General features: G+C 36.0%; 1 protein-coding gene across 1 annotated transcript in view; it reads left to right on the forward strand.

The window, feature by feature from the left end:
* The window catches only part of LOC127634586 (reversion-inducing cysteine-rich protein with Kazal motifs-like), an 89,883-nt gene that overhangs the window by 53,663 nt on the left and 19,437 nt on the right, over positions 1-16,783 (forward strand). The window contains exons 11-14 of the mRNA XM_052114202.1: positions 6,085-6,297; positions 12,081-12,217; positions 12,650-12,790; positions 14,949-15,137. Coding sequence (XP_051970162.1) covers positions 6,085-6,297; positions 12,081-12,217; positions 12,650-12,790; positions 14,949-15,137 — 680 coding nt within the window. The remainder of the gene's footprint in view (positions 1-6,084; positions 6,298-12,080; positions 12,218-12,649; positions 12,791-14,948; positions 15,138-16,783) is intronic.

Below are 16,783 nucleotides of genomic sequence, written 5' to 3' on the forward strand. Positions count from 1 at the left end.
TCCCGCAAAAATATAAATTGGAGGAGTCAGGAGACAGCGAAGCAGGTTCAAGGTCAGTCTTTTAATTGTGAGCTTCACACACAATCATTGGTAACCATTGGATCAGACTAAATAATAAACAAAGAAAAGTACTTGTGGCTGTCTGTTTGTAGGTCACACTCTCTCCTCTCTCTGACACTCTGGCAAGTCTTTTCAGGTCTCCCTCCACCATCACTATAATGAGAGACAGGTGTTAGAGATAATTACGACCCAGGTAACGAGCCTTATCGCTCTCCCGCAAACTGACACATGACCACGCCCCCCATGCCACAAATATATATTAACATTCCATTTTATTTTTTATTTAAAAATGATAAAATATATTTGAGTTCAAACAACAAGTGTTAATGTAAAATTGACCAAAACTAAAGTTGACCAAAAAGAGAGACATATTTTAAGTGTTTAGGAATATTTAACCCTTATAAGCAAATCCTAGCTTTCATCTATTTTATTATTTGATTTATATATTTGAAGTTAAATATGTCTTAAGGTGAATGAAGCACACATGCAGAAAACAAATCACATCTTATAAAATATGACAATTTATATGACAATTAATCGTCACAGCTCCAAAACTGACCATTTATCGCCATAATCGCAAGTATTTGTTTGACAGTTAATCATCTGCCAAATTTCGTATTCGTGACATCCCTAAATTAGGGTTAAGGATTTTGAACTTGTAGTGCATAACCCAGATATGAATGAAGCTTCAAATTTTGTGGCTTGTTGAAAAGAGGTGTGCTATTACTTCTTGAAGTGGTCGGACTTACAAATGACACCTAACGGATGATAAACCTAGCAAAAAGACTTACCTATAGACTTGCAAAGTCTAAGATTAGAAAGATTAGAAAGAGTGTAGAAATCAAAATATCACAGGGACCTTGGTATGGGCCCTTTTGACTTGGACCAGGAAGCAACACCCAACAAACCCTTGTAAACACCCAGAACACCATAGTTATACCATTGCAACATGCTTAAAACCACCCAGAACATTTTTGTGATTGCAAAGCAGCATAACGGCATCCACAACACCCGAGCGCAAAGTTACAGAGCTATGCACTACTCATTTTCTTCAGAAAGTGTCAACATCAAGTTAACATAGGGCATATTCCCAGTATATTCATCTGTACTAACTGATCCAGTAATATTCTCAGGCTCTTTTTTTTTTATTACTATAGACAGTAGTTCACTGGGTTCATAAGTTTGGATGCTATTATGAAATTGAACATGTGGTGTATGTTTCATGGAAAAATGAATATCCATAAACAGTCCCCTGGTCAGCAGTCATATTGTTCAGCCTCTCTCTGTGGCCAAACCATTTTTTGTCTGTGGGTAACAGACATAGACAGCATGATTTATGATGGCAGAAGCAGCCCAGCATTGTTTTCAGGTCAAAAAGGCACTATGATAGGACTGCTGCTTTCCCACCACTGCTTCGTGGTTTGCCCAATGCTACACTCTTGTCAGTCCCATGGGCCCTCTCAAAAGTTTAAGGGAAGGGCAATTCAGGACTTTTATACAATGTGTGCGAATGACAAAGTGATGATGATTAAATGGCATGTCACATTTTTAACACACCTTTGAGGTACATTGTAAAGGGATATACCTCTTTTAAAGTTCTAAACCTCTTTGACGTTTTCATGATTTTGAGTCCAATTATGTCTGGTGGTTGGTAGTGGTTGATTTGAACAGATTTATGGAAAATGGAATAATTCAAAACAATTAACAGAGCTTAAAGACACTTAAACTCACACAGAACCTGAGTTGAGTTTAAACCTTTACAGCTCAAGGTTTGGTGACTATTTCTTGTTTTATTTTATTAAAACAATATAATTCATTAGTTATATGTCTGCTATAACTATTCTAAGCTTAATGACTTAAGGTTTTTGGCTGGTGGACGATATGTAATTGCAGAAGTAATGGGAGGGACACCCTAGGAACCTTATAACAACACTCTAAAAACACACCTGATAACAACGCCCTGGAAACTAGACACAACACACAGTCGTCATGGCGGCATGTGTAGTTATTATTATCAGTAGTAGTGTTAGTAATCTAACCTTTTTCCCTATTTTGATTATTGTAAACATCTAGCAAAATGTATATCAATCAAATGTAAAATTATATTATACAGTAAGTAAAGACGTTTTTAATCAACATAAAAATTTGACTGTACATTTCATATTTTTGAGACTTTACAGACATAACATCAGAAATTAGCATAAATAATTCTGATTTAAAGTAATGGCCAGCATCATCCAATCACTGTCAACCATGTTAAAATTAAATTAGACATCAAAAATTTTGAATCTATGTATGGATTAGCATTGTGCCATGTATGCCAAACATGTTGAGTGATCCAAACATCATCTGCAGCCTTGAAACTGAACTTTTGATAGGAAGTTTAATTGAATGCACTTAGCTACATAGAGAGCTATAGGATGCTCCTTTTCTCCCTTGCTCCCTATTTAGTGAATGACTTAACATCCAGTGCGCTGTCTGTCTGCACTGGTCTCAGAAGAGTTCGAGACCAGTGAGTCCTTACTCCATATAAAGCCTCTGAAAGCAACATTTTTAAGCTTTTGGATGCATCCATTGATTCTCAATGTAATAATGCACAGTGAATGTAGATTTATTTACATGAAAATGAGCCTTTAGTCCACATACGTGATCATTGTGTTTAGCAGCTTGGTGTTTCGCGATAAATCGCTCAAATGTAAAAAAATGGCATATTGGATGAAACTAGATACTCTACTCTTTTGACTCAAACAGGTTTCAGTGTAAAAACTTTATTAGGTTTCTTACCAGATGTAGATGTGTTGACATTTCTACCAAAGATAAAGTCTGCTATAATCAATGTCATGATTTTTGGTCACATGACTCCGTACGTCGAAATTGTAACCCTTTACTGACAGGACAGAGTCTCCTGTACTGAGATAATCAGTTCAAATTAAATTAAACATTGCATATAGGGAAGCCAAAATACAAAGTCCACGCATGTTGTCGAGGGGTGTCACGAGGTTAAGTAACTTTTTGCCTTCACCATTAACTAGTAATGTTACTATGGTGTGATAGAAGTTTTCTATGTAACCTCTCAAATAATACAGTATGAGGTCATAAAAGCTGCATGGGTAATAACTAACAAGATGAAAGAATTAACAAAATGCTGTTTAAAATATTTCAGATGGAGTATAGCATGTTACACAACAGGTTAACTTCCCAAAACTACCCATGAAGTAATTCAAACTCTCAATATGTAATTTCAGTTCCCATAAAAATTGCTTGAGAGTGTAATATAAATCTCTTTAAAATGACTGTGAACCCCAGGGTGAGGAAGGAATCCAGTACAATTTTAAATATTTCGGGTATTATTTTCTTTGGAGAAGACAGATGAATCGCACTCTCTGTGATGATGGCACCCCTGCTTCCATGACAGGATCTGGAGTTCAGGCAAACAACCGCTGGCTTTGATTTCTTTGAAGGATTTCTGGGGATGATTGGGCCGCCGGCACTCCTGCAGATTTCAAAGTGGATTGAACGCAAATATGGAAGAAAGCAGAAGGGACGGATATGACCCAGTGTGTGGAGCATGCCTGGAGTGCTGTGTACATGCCCTGATGCAAATCACAGCAGGTCTGTGAGACAACCTATGCTCTATACCACAGCACAAATAAACCCAACCTGTTTGTTGGTACAAAGAAGAGACATGCAAATCCCAACCACTGGGGCAAAAGTCTTGTACCTTATCTTCATCATGTCCAAAAGAGGTTATTGGTTGTGCTCGCACTTTCCTTATATACAGGAAAATGGTTAATGTGCCAAGTTTTACTCCAATATTCAGTACATTCGTTGTAGGTAATTATAATGTAATTATATGGATCTTATACTGTGACAAAGCTGCCTGTTTTATATATTTAAAAAACAAATCAAAATATACTTTCTTAATACACATTGCTGGTCTTACTTTGCACAATTAATCAGTGTAAGATATTCCAGAGTAAGATATATATATATATATAAAAAAAAATGTTTTATCAAGATGTAATAATCTGTAATATATTTCCTTTTCATCTGACATCACCTAGGCAGAATTCTTTTTTTAACCAATAGTTAAATAGCTATTTAGGAATTGTTTTAAGGTACTTTAGTATGTAATGCAGCCTTTTAAACATCTTGCCAGTAATTTAATGCTGGTTAACAACGATTCATTTAATAAAGGTTTTGACATGGATATAAAATAACAATTGACTAGGAAAAGAAGCATTACCTTTGGGATACATCAAGATCCTCTTGAAATTGTTTCAGGAAGGTACTAGTCCTCCACAAGCAAATGTAAGCTTGCAAGATCTGGCTTCATTTTGTGATGAAGGTTATGGCAATAATAGCAAATAACGATAGATTTAATAAAGAAACGTCAGAGGCTCAAATAATTATGGCTTGATTACTCTGAAAAAATTATCATCTCCTCCATAATCAAAAACAAACTCAGTTGATTTAGTTCAGGCTCTTTTATGGAACACAATACAACTAATTACTGATTCCTGCTCTATAGTTAATTGTCTTACTGAATATTGTGTTTCACTCATGAATATGTCATATGGGAGTAAAATAAGTTTCAGTTGCCATTTTATGTTGACTTTAAAAGATGCTTTAAATGCACCTTAAGGGTTCCTTAGCAATGAGTGTGTTGTATTCCGGTTAGTGTTCATGGTTTTCCTCTACTCTTCGTCACATATCACCCTTACCACATCCAGCAGAGAATGTTGTAAACAAACCATTGAATGACCAGTAATCAGCTTTCAACCACATCCAGCAACCTGCTACAAGCCTTATCCACCAACTTCTCCACTCATCCTACACTGGAGCTATATAAAAAGAGTGTAAAAAAAGGTGACTACCACCAGTTTGAATCCAGTGTGTGCTGAGTGACTCCAGCCAGGTCTCCTAAGTAACCAAATTGGCCCAGTTGCTAGGGAGGGTATAGTCACATGGGGTAACCTCCTCGTGGTCGCGATTAGGGTCACTCTCAATGGGGTGCGTGGTAAGATGTGCGTGGATCACGGACAGTAGCATGAGCCTCCACATGCTGTGAGTCTCTGGGGTGTCATGAACAGCAAGCCATGTGATAAGATGCACAGATTGACGTTCTCAAAAGTGGAGGCAACTGAGACTTAGTTGTAACAACGCCACCACGAGGACCTAGTAAGTAGTGGGAATTGGGCATTCCAAAATTGGGGAGAAAAGGGGAAAAAAATTAAAAAAGAGGAAAAAAGGTTCCCTCTGCTGCAGGTTTGCGAAGGAAGTCGCTCTTTCCAAACATTCATCAGTACACTGTTTGGATGCATGTTTCTTTAGTGACAAATGGTAGTAAACAGTGGCCTTCTGGGATGCAATGCCACAAAACAACACAGATCTGCTTTAAATTGGAAACAGAACTCAACTTTTATTTCCTTCGCTGTTTCTTTAGGGCTTTGCATTAAGATTTTTTCTGCTGACCTAGTTGGTCCAATAGTTCAGATATTTACTTGTCCTGCCAAAATTTTGCTGGCTCCTCCATGAAAAAATAAATACTGTACATGAATGCTATTCTTTTAATTTTATTTAAAACATTTATTTAAAACAAACCACAACTGGTTTGATCATTTCAACCAATACTTACTTATGCTTTCAAAGACTTTCACAAGCCATTCCTAACAAAATCTATGTTATTCCGCTAGATTACATTACCTTGTTGACAAATTCAATCACATCAGTAGAATTTGTGAAAATAATATTCAATAAATCACAGAAAACCAAATGTATAGGTTTGCAAGGATTAAAAACAAATGTATTAGATCAACAATTGTAAGATTTAGTAACAGTGCAGTACTGGCCTAAACGGTCAAATTATATCTATTTCATTTGGCACGAAACTCTCACTGCCCTCTGGCCAGCAGGCCATCCTTATTGTTGAGCCCTGTTCTGTGGAAAATATATGCCTTTTTTAAAATAATGCTATTAAGTTACTATCAGCACTCACACCACGGTGGCTTTTTGTGTTCTCAGGCCAACTGAGCTGTTTCGAAGCTGCAATGTTCAGTCAGATCAGGGTGCCATGAACGATTTCAAACTCTGGTCCAATGGAACTATCAAGATGCCTTTCATGAACATCCCAGTGCTGGACATACGGAAATGTCAGCCAGAGATGTGGAAAGCTGTAGCCTGTGCCCTGCAGATCAAACCATGCTACAGCAAGTCCAGAGGAAGTGTCATTTGCAGGTGAGTTGTTTGTTTCATCTTCTTGATATACCTGTATCATTTAAAACAATGGGGCAAAGGTTCGATGTTCATTGGATGAGAGACTCTAGACCAGGTGTTGCATTAACCGAACATTCTCATTCATTTACCAAATTTTTTGAAGCATGACGGATGATTCCAAATGCTGTCTGTCAATTTGACAGGTTAAAAAAAGATATAATATAATATATATAATAACAAAATATTTTAACCAAGTTCAATATAACTCCTTGGTCTCATCACACTTGTGCTTGGGGAGCCAAAAAATGTATCACACAATATTTACTGTCATGTGCTGTATGTGCCATTATAATACTATGCCTCTGAAAGTAGCCCTAGTAGGTCTACTTATGAAATGAGAACATTTATGACTTAAAAATATTTTTTCTAGCACAACCTCTGCTCTAAACACACCATTTTGTGTCCCACCCTGAAGCCGTGTTTCTTCTGGAGTTTATGGGATCTTCATGAGCACTCTTTGCATTGGATACACATTTGATTGCTTATTAAATTATAATTGGGCTTTCAATCAATGCTTTTTGTTCATCCTGGAAGCTCTGCTTCTCTATATGATAATTGGTCAAGCTCTCAAATGGCACAGCGGACTTCGCAACTGACAGCCAAAATATGAAACAATGATGTACATGATTGACAACTTATGAAGTGTAAAAGCGCTGCTGTCGGGCACAAAGTATTTGGCAGCTGCGTTATATGCAATCTAAGCTTTCAAAATCAAATATTTGGTTTGCAAACAATATTGCAGACATCCAAAATAATACAGTCTGAGCTTTTCTACTTTTGAAATGTACCAGCCACCAATGTGATGTATAAATATGTGAATGTCACAGAAGCATATTCAGGGAACACTTAAAGGTCCTGTAAGCAATTTTTGCATGGAAAGATCTCCAAAAACTTTTCCTACTCCCTGAAAGATATCAGTGAAATAAGTGTCATGAGATATCTCACCAGTCTCTGTGACAGCTCTAGACTTTGCAAACAGCAAAAATATGTCTCAGGACCACGGTCTCTGACACTTTCTGGCTGTCGATCATTTTGCGTGTTCTCATAGTCTTGTTGTTGCAGCAAATTATTGAGGCTTAATGCCATATTCTGATTAATAATTTGTTAGTTTAGGGGGCTATTTCACTACTGTTGTGTTTGTAAACCGTGGAAATATGCTTTGTGTCGGTTTTTAACGGTATCAGTGCAATGTTTTGGGAAAGTAGTGTGTGGCTAAATCAACGGCTCAGTCCCTTGGAAGTTAGAACAGATTTTTTTTTTTTACAGTATATTTTGCATAAACAATTTTAACCCTTTTAAGACTATTCATATTTTATTCTGAATTAAGACCATTTAGATTCTCATTACTGTATTATAGACTACTGTATGTCAGAAAAAATTACTTACTTTTTTAATGCAGCATAAATTAAAGGCAGTACAGGAAATAGTTATATTATGTATAAATATACTTTATAATAAATAATATATTATTATTATTATTATTATTATTAATTAGCTTTACAATAATGAGAATTGTGGTATGAAAATACCCTTAATTGTCATGAAAATAGTGCCATAATGCAAAAAACACATGAAGGAAATAAATCTGAATTAACATCAAAATAGGCTAAATGTGAAATTACTTTTCTTTAGATTTTGAGGTGAAATTTGACCCAGAAATGTTCTTGACAGGTTATGTGAGATTCACCCAAAAATTTTTTGATGCTTCTGACTGAGAACCTTCTAGAAGCAACATGTCTTATAATTCACCCTTTTTTCCACAAATGATCTGTTAGTAGTTTATGCTACATGCCCTGTTTTATTCATTTTTGAGTGAGTGTGTGTTCTGTCACAGTACTTAACCTTCTTTAATACAGTAACTATTAAACATATCCAGTTAATTGCAGGTTGTCATGTGATAGGGAGTTCTAAACCAGCATGTTGCTTTAGAACAAAGCTAACATATATATATTTTGTAGCCAGTTAAACATGAAATAGAATTATCTGTCTGGTCTTTTAGTTCTAAAATCTATTCAGCTTTACTGTGTACATTATAAATCCTTGACTACCTGTATTCAGTGCATAAATCTTCTCAAAACACTAGAAGCATTTTGAAAAATACTTGTCAGAAATCTAGTCAAAACAGCCCTGTGCAAGGTTTCACCTCATGGCCTACTTCATAGACATCACACAGAGCCAGTGGCTGTTTTGCTTACATATATTGCACCTGTGCTTACACACGGCCCATTCACATTCAGTGGCATTCTGTTCGGAATAGATCTAAACTCTTGTATTGTGGGGATTAGTCCTCCTCACGCAACTCTGCAGGAGAATGTTCAAGAATGATCCTGTCTTCCTCTCTGACAAGTAACACAGTGACTCCAGACACTAAGAATAAAGGCCTGTGACTATGAGTGATGGCAGGGTGCGACCCAGGATGCATCAGTCAAGCTTGAAACTGTCACACAAGATTTTGGCCCTCCGTGTCCTGATCGAGCAGGCTTAAATGTTTATGTTTTAGGAAGAAAGCGCATGCCGGTCAGGATGTTGTGTATGGTCATCCATTTACTGGTTCTGATTTACCTAAAAACTCTTAAAAAATTCCTTTAATTTTTGCCAGAGATAATTAGTGGAGATAAAGGAATAGGAATATTTGTTTGCACTTTATGGAGTCTGACAGCCCCTATATGCTATTTCGGCAAATTCCTGGTGAAATTAACACTAGAGGCACTAAAACAACAAAGACTTTCACACAAATCGCAAGTAAAAGGATAGATTATCAGTTCATAAACACTTAAGATAGCATTGTGTGTGCAACATGGCAAAATTATGATATCTAAACCATTTTACTATAGGGCATGATATATTCTAACATTTGTATTACATAATCAACTACATTTGTCAGCGTGTTTGAATGTTATGAAATTGAGTTGTAGCTCAAATGAACGTATGAGTCCTGAAGAGCACGCTAGTCGACATTTAAGTGTCACAAAAGCACCAAAAATGTATTTGCAACTACAAAAAATAGTCACAGTTCTTCAGTTCGAGATATAAAGTCGCAATAACAAAAAAATAAAGTTATAATTGTGAGAAATAACATTGTGATATTAAGCCACAATTTTGAGAAACAGTTACAATTATGAGAAATGAAGTCGCAGTTGTCTCAAAGTAAAAATGTTCTAGCAATTTTTAATTTATACGTTGCTGCGACTTTATATGTAACTATGACTTTATTTCTCATAATTGTGACTTGTAAAAACTGCAGCTTTACATCTCACAATTGTGACTCCCTAAATTGCGACTTTATATCTTAACTTTATTTCTCACAATTATTTATTTTCGTTATTGCGACTTTATATCTCAAACTGAAGAACTGTGACTATTTTTTGTGGTTGCAAATTTTATTTCTTGCAATTGCAACTTTATTTCTCATAATTACAGTTTTTGACTTTTTCTCTAAATTGCATTTTTAAATTGTATCTTTACTTCTCACAATTATAACTTATATATTTTATATTTTTCGCTATTGCAAATATATCTCGCAATTGTAACTTTATTTCTCACAACTGCAATTATTTTTCTCGTAATTGATATAAAGTCACAATTGTGAGATATACACTAAGGTTGCAGTTGCGAGATATAATGTCACAATTGTAAGACAAAAAGTTGCAACTGTGAGAAATAAAGTCAGAATTATGAGAAACAAAGTTGCAATTGCGAGATATAAATTCACAATTGCGACATGTAAAGTTGTAATTATGAGGAAGTCGCAATTACAAATAGTCACATTTATAAGAAATAAATCTAATTTTTAAGACAGTCAGGGCTGGACATTGGGGAGAACACGGGGGAACAAAATTCACGTAGTGAATTTCGTGGGGGAACGGCGTTCCCATTCAGACAGGCTACATTTGTTAGGGTAATAAAGAGTATTTCTATATTTCACCACAAAACAGAATACGAAAGCTTTGTGGGTTCTGCCCATAAACGAGTGGGATCTTCTGCATCTGTGGTTGCACACTGTTTACCATTAAGAGTGGCCAGAACACATTCACGCAACAGATCAACAGATGCACATGGGAATACACGGGCAAATGGTCCACACATGCACGCAACAGATCCACTCATGCTCAATTTACAAATCCACGCACCATAAGAATGCACAAATATATGAGTTTCTTTGCTTAGAAAACATGTGTATGTGTAATTTAATGCACAAATAAATCCTGAGCCATTTGTATTGGTATTCTTCTTGGAGAAAGTCTGTTCTGCAGTCTTGACATACACTCTCGTGCAATATTGGGGCGTGGTTTAGCATGGCTGACAGCAAATGCCTGTTCATTAAATGAAGGAAAATATACAGTAGATTTGGCTATTATTTTTATTTTTAAGAACAAAAAGAAAAAGAAAAAGTTTGTTCAGAATATTCAGTTTCGACCATGAATTTTAATTTCACTGGTGTAATGTTTTTATAGATTACAGAGATATAGTCTGTATAATCTGAAATAAGTATTTTATGTTTCGAAAGAATAAAACAAACTTGATCTAACCGGGACAGAGTGAAAGGGGACAAAGATGCACCAGCCCATCTGGCACCAACAATCATGCCATGGTCCAAATCACTGAGCTCACATTTGTTCCCCATTCTGATGGTTGATTTGAACATTAACTGAAGCTCCTGACCCATATCTGCCTGATTATATGCACTACACTACTGCCACACGATTGGCTGAATAGATAATCGTATGGATGATTGTTGGTGCCAGATGTGCTGGTTTGAGTATTTCTGTAACTGCTGATCTCCTGGGATTTTCACGCATAACAGTCTCTAGAATTTACTCAGAATGGTGCCAAAAACTAAAAACATCCAGTGAGTGACAGTTCTGTGGATGGAAACACCTTGTGGATGAGAGAGGTCAACAGAGAATGGCCAAATTGGATCAAACTGACAAAGTCTATGGTAACTCAGATAACCACTCTGTACAAGTGTGGTGAGAAGAATTACATCTCAGAATGCTATTCAGAGATGCGGGTTGGTGCAGTTTTGGCAGCACGAGGGGGACCTACACAATATTAGGCAGGTGCTATTAATGTTGTGGCTGATCTGTGTATCTCGCAATTTCAAATGTATTTCTCATTATTCTTATTATTGTAGATGACTTAAAAAAACAAATCAATCATATACAGTGTGTGCTAGTTAAGTATCTTACAATGTGCAGCTTAACAAAACACTACATATTTTTCTAACAGTGTGAGGGAATAAGAAATAACAAATAAATGGCTCGAATCAGAAATTACACCTCAGGACGTCAAACCAGTTATGTTGGACCCTCGAGAATGCCACATTTGGACATGTGGCAGTTGAAAGCAGACTTGAAAAATTGGTTCTAACACAGCAATATCCCTCCAAGTATGAGGCCTCTTTATGGTGTATACAGTCAACAGGAAGCAAGCTTTCATCTCCTCTGTCCAAAGCTCACATAAGTTTCAAGGTTGGCAGGCACACAGAGGAGGGGTCTGGCCTCATTCTGCGCCTCTGACATTAGAAAAAAAAAGGATTTTTGTCATGTTTACAACAAAAGTACATGTAATATTCATGTACTAAGTGTTTTAGTAATCAGGAATTACACCACCTATTTCCTTTCATGATGTTCCAAAATCAGAAATTGAGAGCTGTAGATATTTGATTTGCACAGCTGGCGAATGAAGAACTTCCTTTTAGATACATGAATTTTATCATCACTGTGCTGCTCGTGTCTCCTCAGGTCAGACTGTGTAGATATCCTGACCCAGTGTGGAGATTGCAAACGGTTTCTTGAAGGACAGACTCCAGAGCGGATATGTGACCTTCTGTCCCCAACAGATGATCCAGAGCGGTGCATTCCTCTGAAGAGATACCTCAGTGAGTGTCTGTAGAGTAAACGTTCTCTGCTGCACCAGTGTCAGAAATATTAACTCATTCTTTATTCATATTTATTGTTATTATTTTCTATTATTTATTCATTTTTAATAATAATATTTAATATGACTTAATCACCTGACTACATCAGATTACACCAGAAATATTTTTTATGTGTCAGACATTTGTTTACTTATTACAGTGTATATTGGCTGGCTAGACATTCAACTACACTCACCTCTGACACAGGGAATACTGGGAATACATGAAATGTTAGTGTTTAAAAAAGGAGCTCTACTTACTAAGGCACATTTGCACTTACATTATAAATATCTGAGGCATTTTTGGCCCAAGCCCTGGTTAAGTTCTGACTTATGTTTGATTATGTCCTCTGCGTTGACTGTTTTATTGTTGGAATCATTCTGGTATCCACAGCCCCCAGTCCCTTTGCTAATATTATTGAAGAAGTGATCCATCCCTGCAACCCTAATCCATGTCCAAGCAACCATCTTTGTGAAGTGAACAGGAAAGGCTGCCACCCAGGACAAGACTGCCTGCCATACTTCTGTGTACCTGGTATTATAGTCACTGAATATATATTTTTAGTTATAGGACTGTAGAAATGTTATCAGAAAACATCTCGACTTGTTCACTTATAGCTTGTTATGAAAGAAAAATACTATAAAGTATGTAAAATTTCCCTCAGACAACATTAAGATGTGTTTGAAATGGAATATTAGGATACTGATTTCTGCACAGTATGTACAGTGTACTTCCTGGTTGTAAACAGTATCTGAACAGTATGCAAAATATGCAATTATAAATGTTTCAAATGGTAGTATGCTACAAAGACACATGACCTCATCACATTGCACATCCACAATGGTTAACTTCTTAAACTATATGATTGCGAAAAATGTTTACACTTAAAACATAATGTCAGGCATATGTGGGATCATTTGAAAGCTTAGAATTTGAACTTTTCAGGGATAAACTTATACATTTATGTTACTTAAAATAACAAATTAAGACCTCACAACCTTTGCGTTGAAAATTTGCACCCCTTTGAGGTAATGGGGTAGAAATATTCATATAAAAATAAAAGTCCTTTATATAGCACTTAAATGAAGTCAAATATCAAATGAACGCTATCACTTTCATGTGTGTGATTGTACAGTTTATACCACAGTTTGAAAGATTTTCAAAAGAATCACAAAGTTATATATGATTTTTGTAAGTCATCAAATACAAATGTCTCTTTTATGCTCCGATAACTGCTGCTGTAAGCCCCAAATAGCTTAAAGCTTTATATCTGCTTTTACCTTAGGCAGTTTTCTAAAAAATGAGCCATTCTTTACTTGTCTGTGAGCTTGCTTGGCTTAATAATCCCATGTTAAATCTTGGATGTCCAGAACAAAATATGTCATCAAGAAGGAAAAGCATGCAAAATAAATCATCAGAAAATATGTTTTTGACTATTGATGATAAAATGTTATATCATCGCTTTAGCTTTCTAATGACATTTAGATTGAGCTTCTAGTCCAGTGGTTCTCAACCAGGGGGTCGGGACCCACTAGGGGGCCTCATCACACTTCCAGGGGGCCTCAAGATCTTTTTAAATTGTTTTTATTTTAATTTAAAATATGATAGATTATTATTATTTTTATATAATTATTATAATTCAGCTTACTGAAAATGCCAAATATGTAAAAACTCCCTTCAACAGCTTGCTTTTTATAAAGGATTTACAGTCCTAGACATTTCTGGAATCACAAGTTTTAAGGAAATATCTTATAATAGTTATATCTTATAATATAAATATCTAATTGCATACATGGGGGGCCTTCGAATATTTTTATCCGACAATGGGGGGCCTTGGAGTCAAAAAGGTTGAGAACCACTGTTCTAGTCCACTCAGTGGCCAAGATATTCAATGAAACAATGAGGGTTTTTTTCAGTGCTTGAACTGAAAATTAGAATGAATGTCTATGGAAGAGCACAACAGTGAGTGCTAAAATGCATTAGAGCGCCACCTACATTTCAGATCATTTTGTTTCAGCATCCTTTTATCATCTCATATATACACCGATTAGCCACAACATTAAAACCACATGCTTAATATTGTGTAGGTCCCCCTTGTGCCGCCAAAACAGCACCAACCCACATCTCAGAAAAGCATTCTGATATACTCTTCTTCTCACCAGATGTGCTGGTTTGAGTATTTCTATAACTGCTGATCTCCTGAGATTTTCACACACAACTGTCTCTAAAATTTACTCAGAATGGTGCCAAAAACTAAAAACATCCAGTGAGGGGCAGTTCTGCAGATGGAAATGCCTAGTTGATGAGAGAGGTCAACAGAGAATGGCCAGACTGGTTCAAACTTACAAAGTCTATGGTAACTCAGATAACCACTCTGTAAAATTGTAGTGAGAAGAATACCATCTCAGATTGCTATTCTGAGATGCAGGTTGGTGCAGTTTTGGCAGCACAAGGGGAACCTACATAATATTAGGCAGGTGGTTTTAATGTTGTGGCTGATCAGTGTAAAGAAGTTGATTTTGAAAAATGTGCACACTATGCATAGTGACCATACTATAGGCTGCAGAAAAAGTAGAAGTATGCTATTCGAACACTGCCAGAGAATAACAAGTACCGTACAGAATTATTATATCGTTACAATATATACAAACTGCACTGCAAATTTCTCAAGGCTATTTTTCATGTCTTCTAGGGTGTAAACTAGGAGAAGCTTCTGAGTTTCTCGTCCCTATGGATGCCCGTATCCAAGTGCCCACTCGGAACGTGGAGGTGGGCTGCTTTGAAGTTTGCACCTGCGGTCAAAGTGGCCGTCTGGAGAACTGTGCCGAAATGCCATGCTTTGACACCACCAAGACCTGTTTGATTGGAGGACAAAGAAAAAGTAAGAACCTTGTGTGCTTCAATACAATACAATATTATTTCCAAGTTGTTAAGTTGCAAAGCTAATTTCTGCCAAAAGGTTTTATACATTTCCAACAGCTGTTGCATAAAATTTTACTTGTTGTAAAAATAAAAGGAAAATGGGGCTGTTTGTTATCGTTAAATTAAATAATTACCTCAATTAAAACTTTGAAGTCTTGCACATTTCTATTGATTGCATTAAATGAATTACCTACAAAAGAAATCTGTTTTTTGTTATGTCTCGTTCTATTCATTGCCCCCATATCTGTGATGCATCTGCTAGAATATTGCAGAAAAGATTGATACACTCGATTGAACAAGAAGTGTAAAAGAAGAATTTACTTCCTTTGTTTTTATATCCAGCTAAAAATGTTGCAAATAAAATTTAAGTATGAGTCTAATTTTTCAACACAAACTCAGTCAAATTACATGTAATTAGACATCATCCTTAGAAATGTAATAGCTGTGGACTGTCATGTTTAATGTGGACACTGCCACCTATTGGTTCGTTGCTGCATAAATAATATCAAACCTAAACTCTCAATAGAATAATCTCACACACACACACACTTCTGGTCAAAGGTTTTGAAACACTTATTCTTATAATTCTTTTCTTCACATTTTAGAATAATAGTAAAGTCATCAAAACTATGGAATTAATGGAACTATAGGAATTATGTTGTGACTAATCAAAATCCAAATAAATCAAAACTGTGTTATATTTTATCATCTTCAAAGTAGTCACCCTTTGCCTAGAATTTGCAGACATGAACTCTTGACATTTTCTCAACCAACTTCTTGAGGTTTCACCCTTGGATGCTTTTTAAACAGTATTGAAGGAGTTCCCATCTATATGTTGGGCACTTATTGGCTGCTTTTCTTTATTATTTGGTCCAAGTCATCCATTCCAAAATCTTTTTTTATTTTAATTAAATATTAGTTTTTATAATGAAATAAATTAATATGATTGCACAATTATATTTTTGTCTACAAAGCTAATTTCAAACATTTAAGCATAAGCTTTTAGATCAAAAGATTTATATATATATATATAAAATAAAAAAATATTCAGATAATTAAAATGTATTACATTCTTGTAGCAGAAGAGTTCATCATTGATAAGACAATACAAAAAGCTGCTTTAGAATACAATGTATTGTTTACAACCATATTATTGATAATAAGTCAATCATTGACACACAGTTCACAGCAATCCATTTCACAAGTGAATTTGTCAATCAGTTGGAGATTTTTTATGAGGGCTTGTTTAAGAGCCCATCAATCTACACCTGCGTCAGACATGCTTGTGTAGCGTCTCGGGTGTGTTGCGTCATAAACATAAAATGTTTAGGTCACTGTGTCAAGTTAAATATAGTTTAATACTTAGAACACATCTTGAGATCCCTTAGTTTGAATTTGCACTCCATCAAGTGTTTTGAACCAGGGCTGGACTGGTAATCTGGCATACCGGGCATTTTCCCGGTGGGCCAACGCACTTTGTGGCCAATCAGGGGCGGATTAGCCATCGGGATAACTGAGCGGGCCGGTGTGTCGGCCGCGAAACGGGCCAAATGGCCCACGATAAGCTAAAATGAGCCGCCGCGTTATGCAGAACGGACCACAAAA

The sequence above is a fragment of the Xyrauchen texanus genome, chromosome 41, assembly GCF_025860055.1.
Source record: "Xyrauchen texanus isolate HMW12.3.18 chromosome 41, RBS_HiC_50CHRs, whole genome shotgun sequence".
Taxonomy (NCBI): domain Eukaryota; kingdom Metazoa; phylum Chordata; class Actinopteri; order Cypriniformes; family Catostomidae; genus Xyrauchen; species Xyrauchen texanus.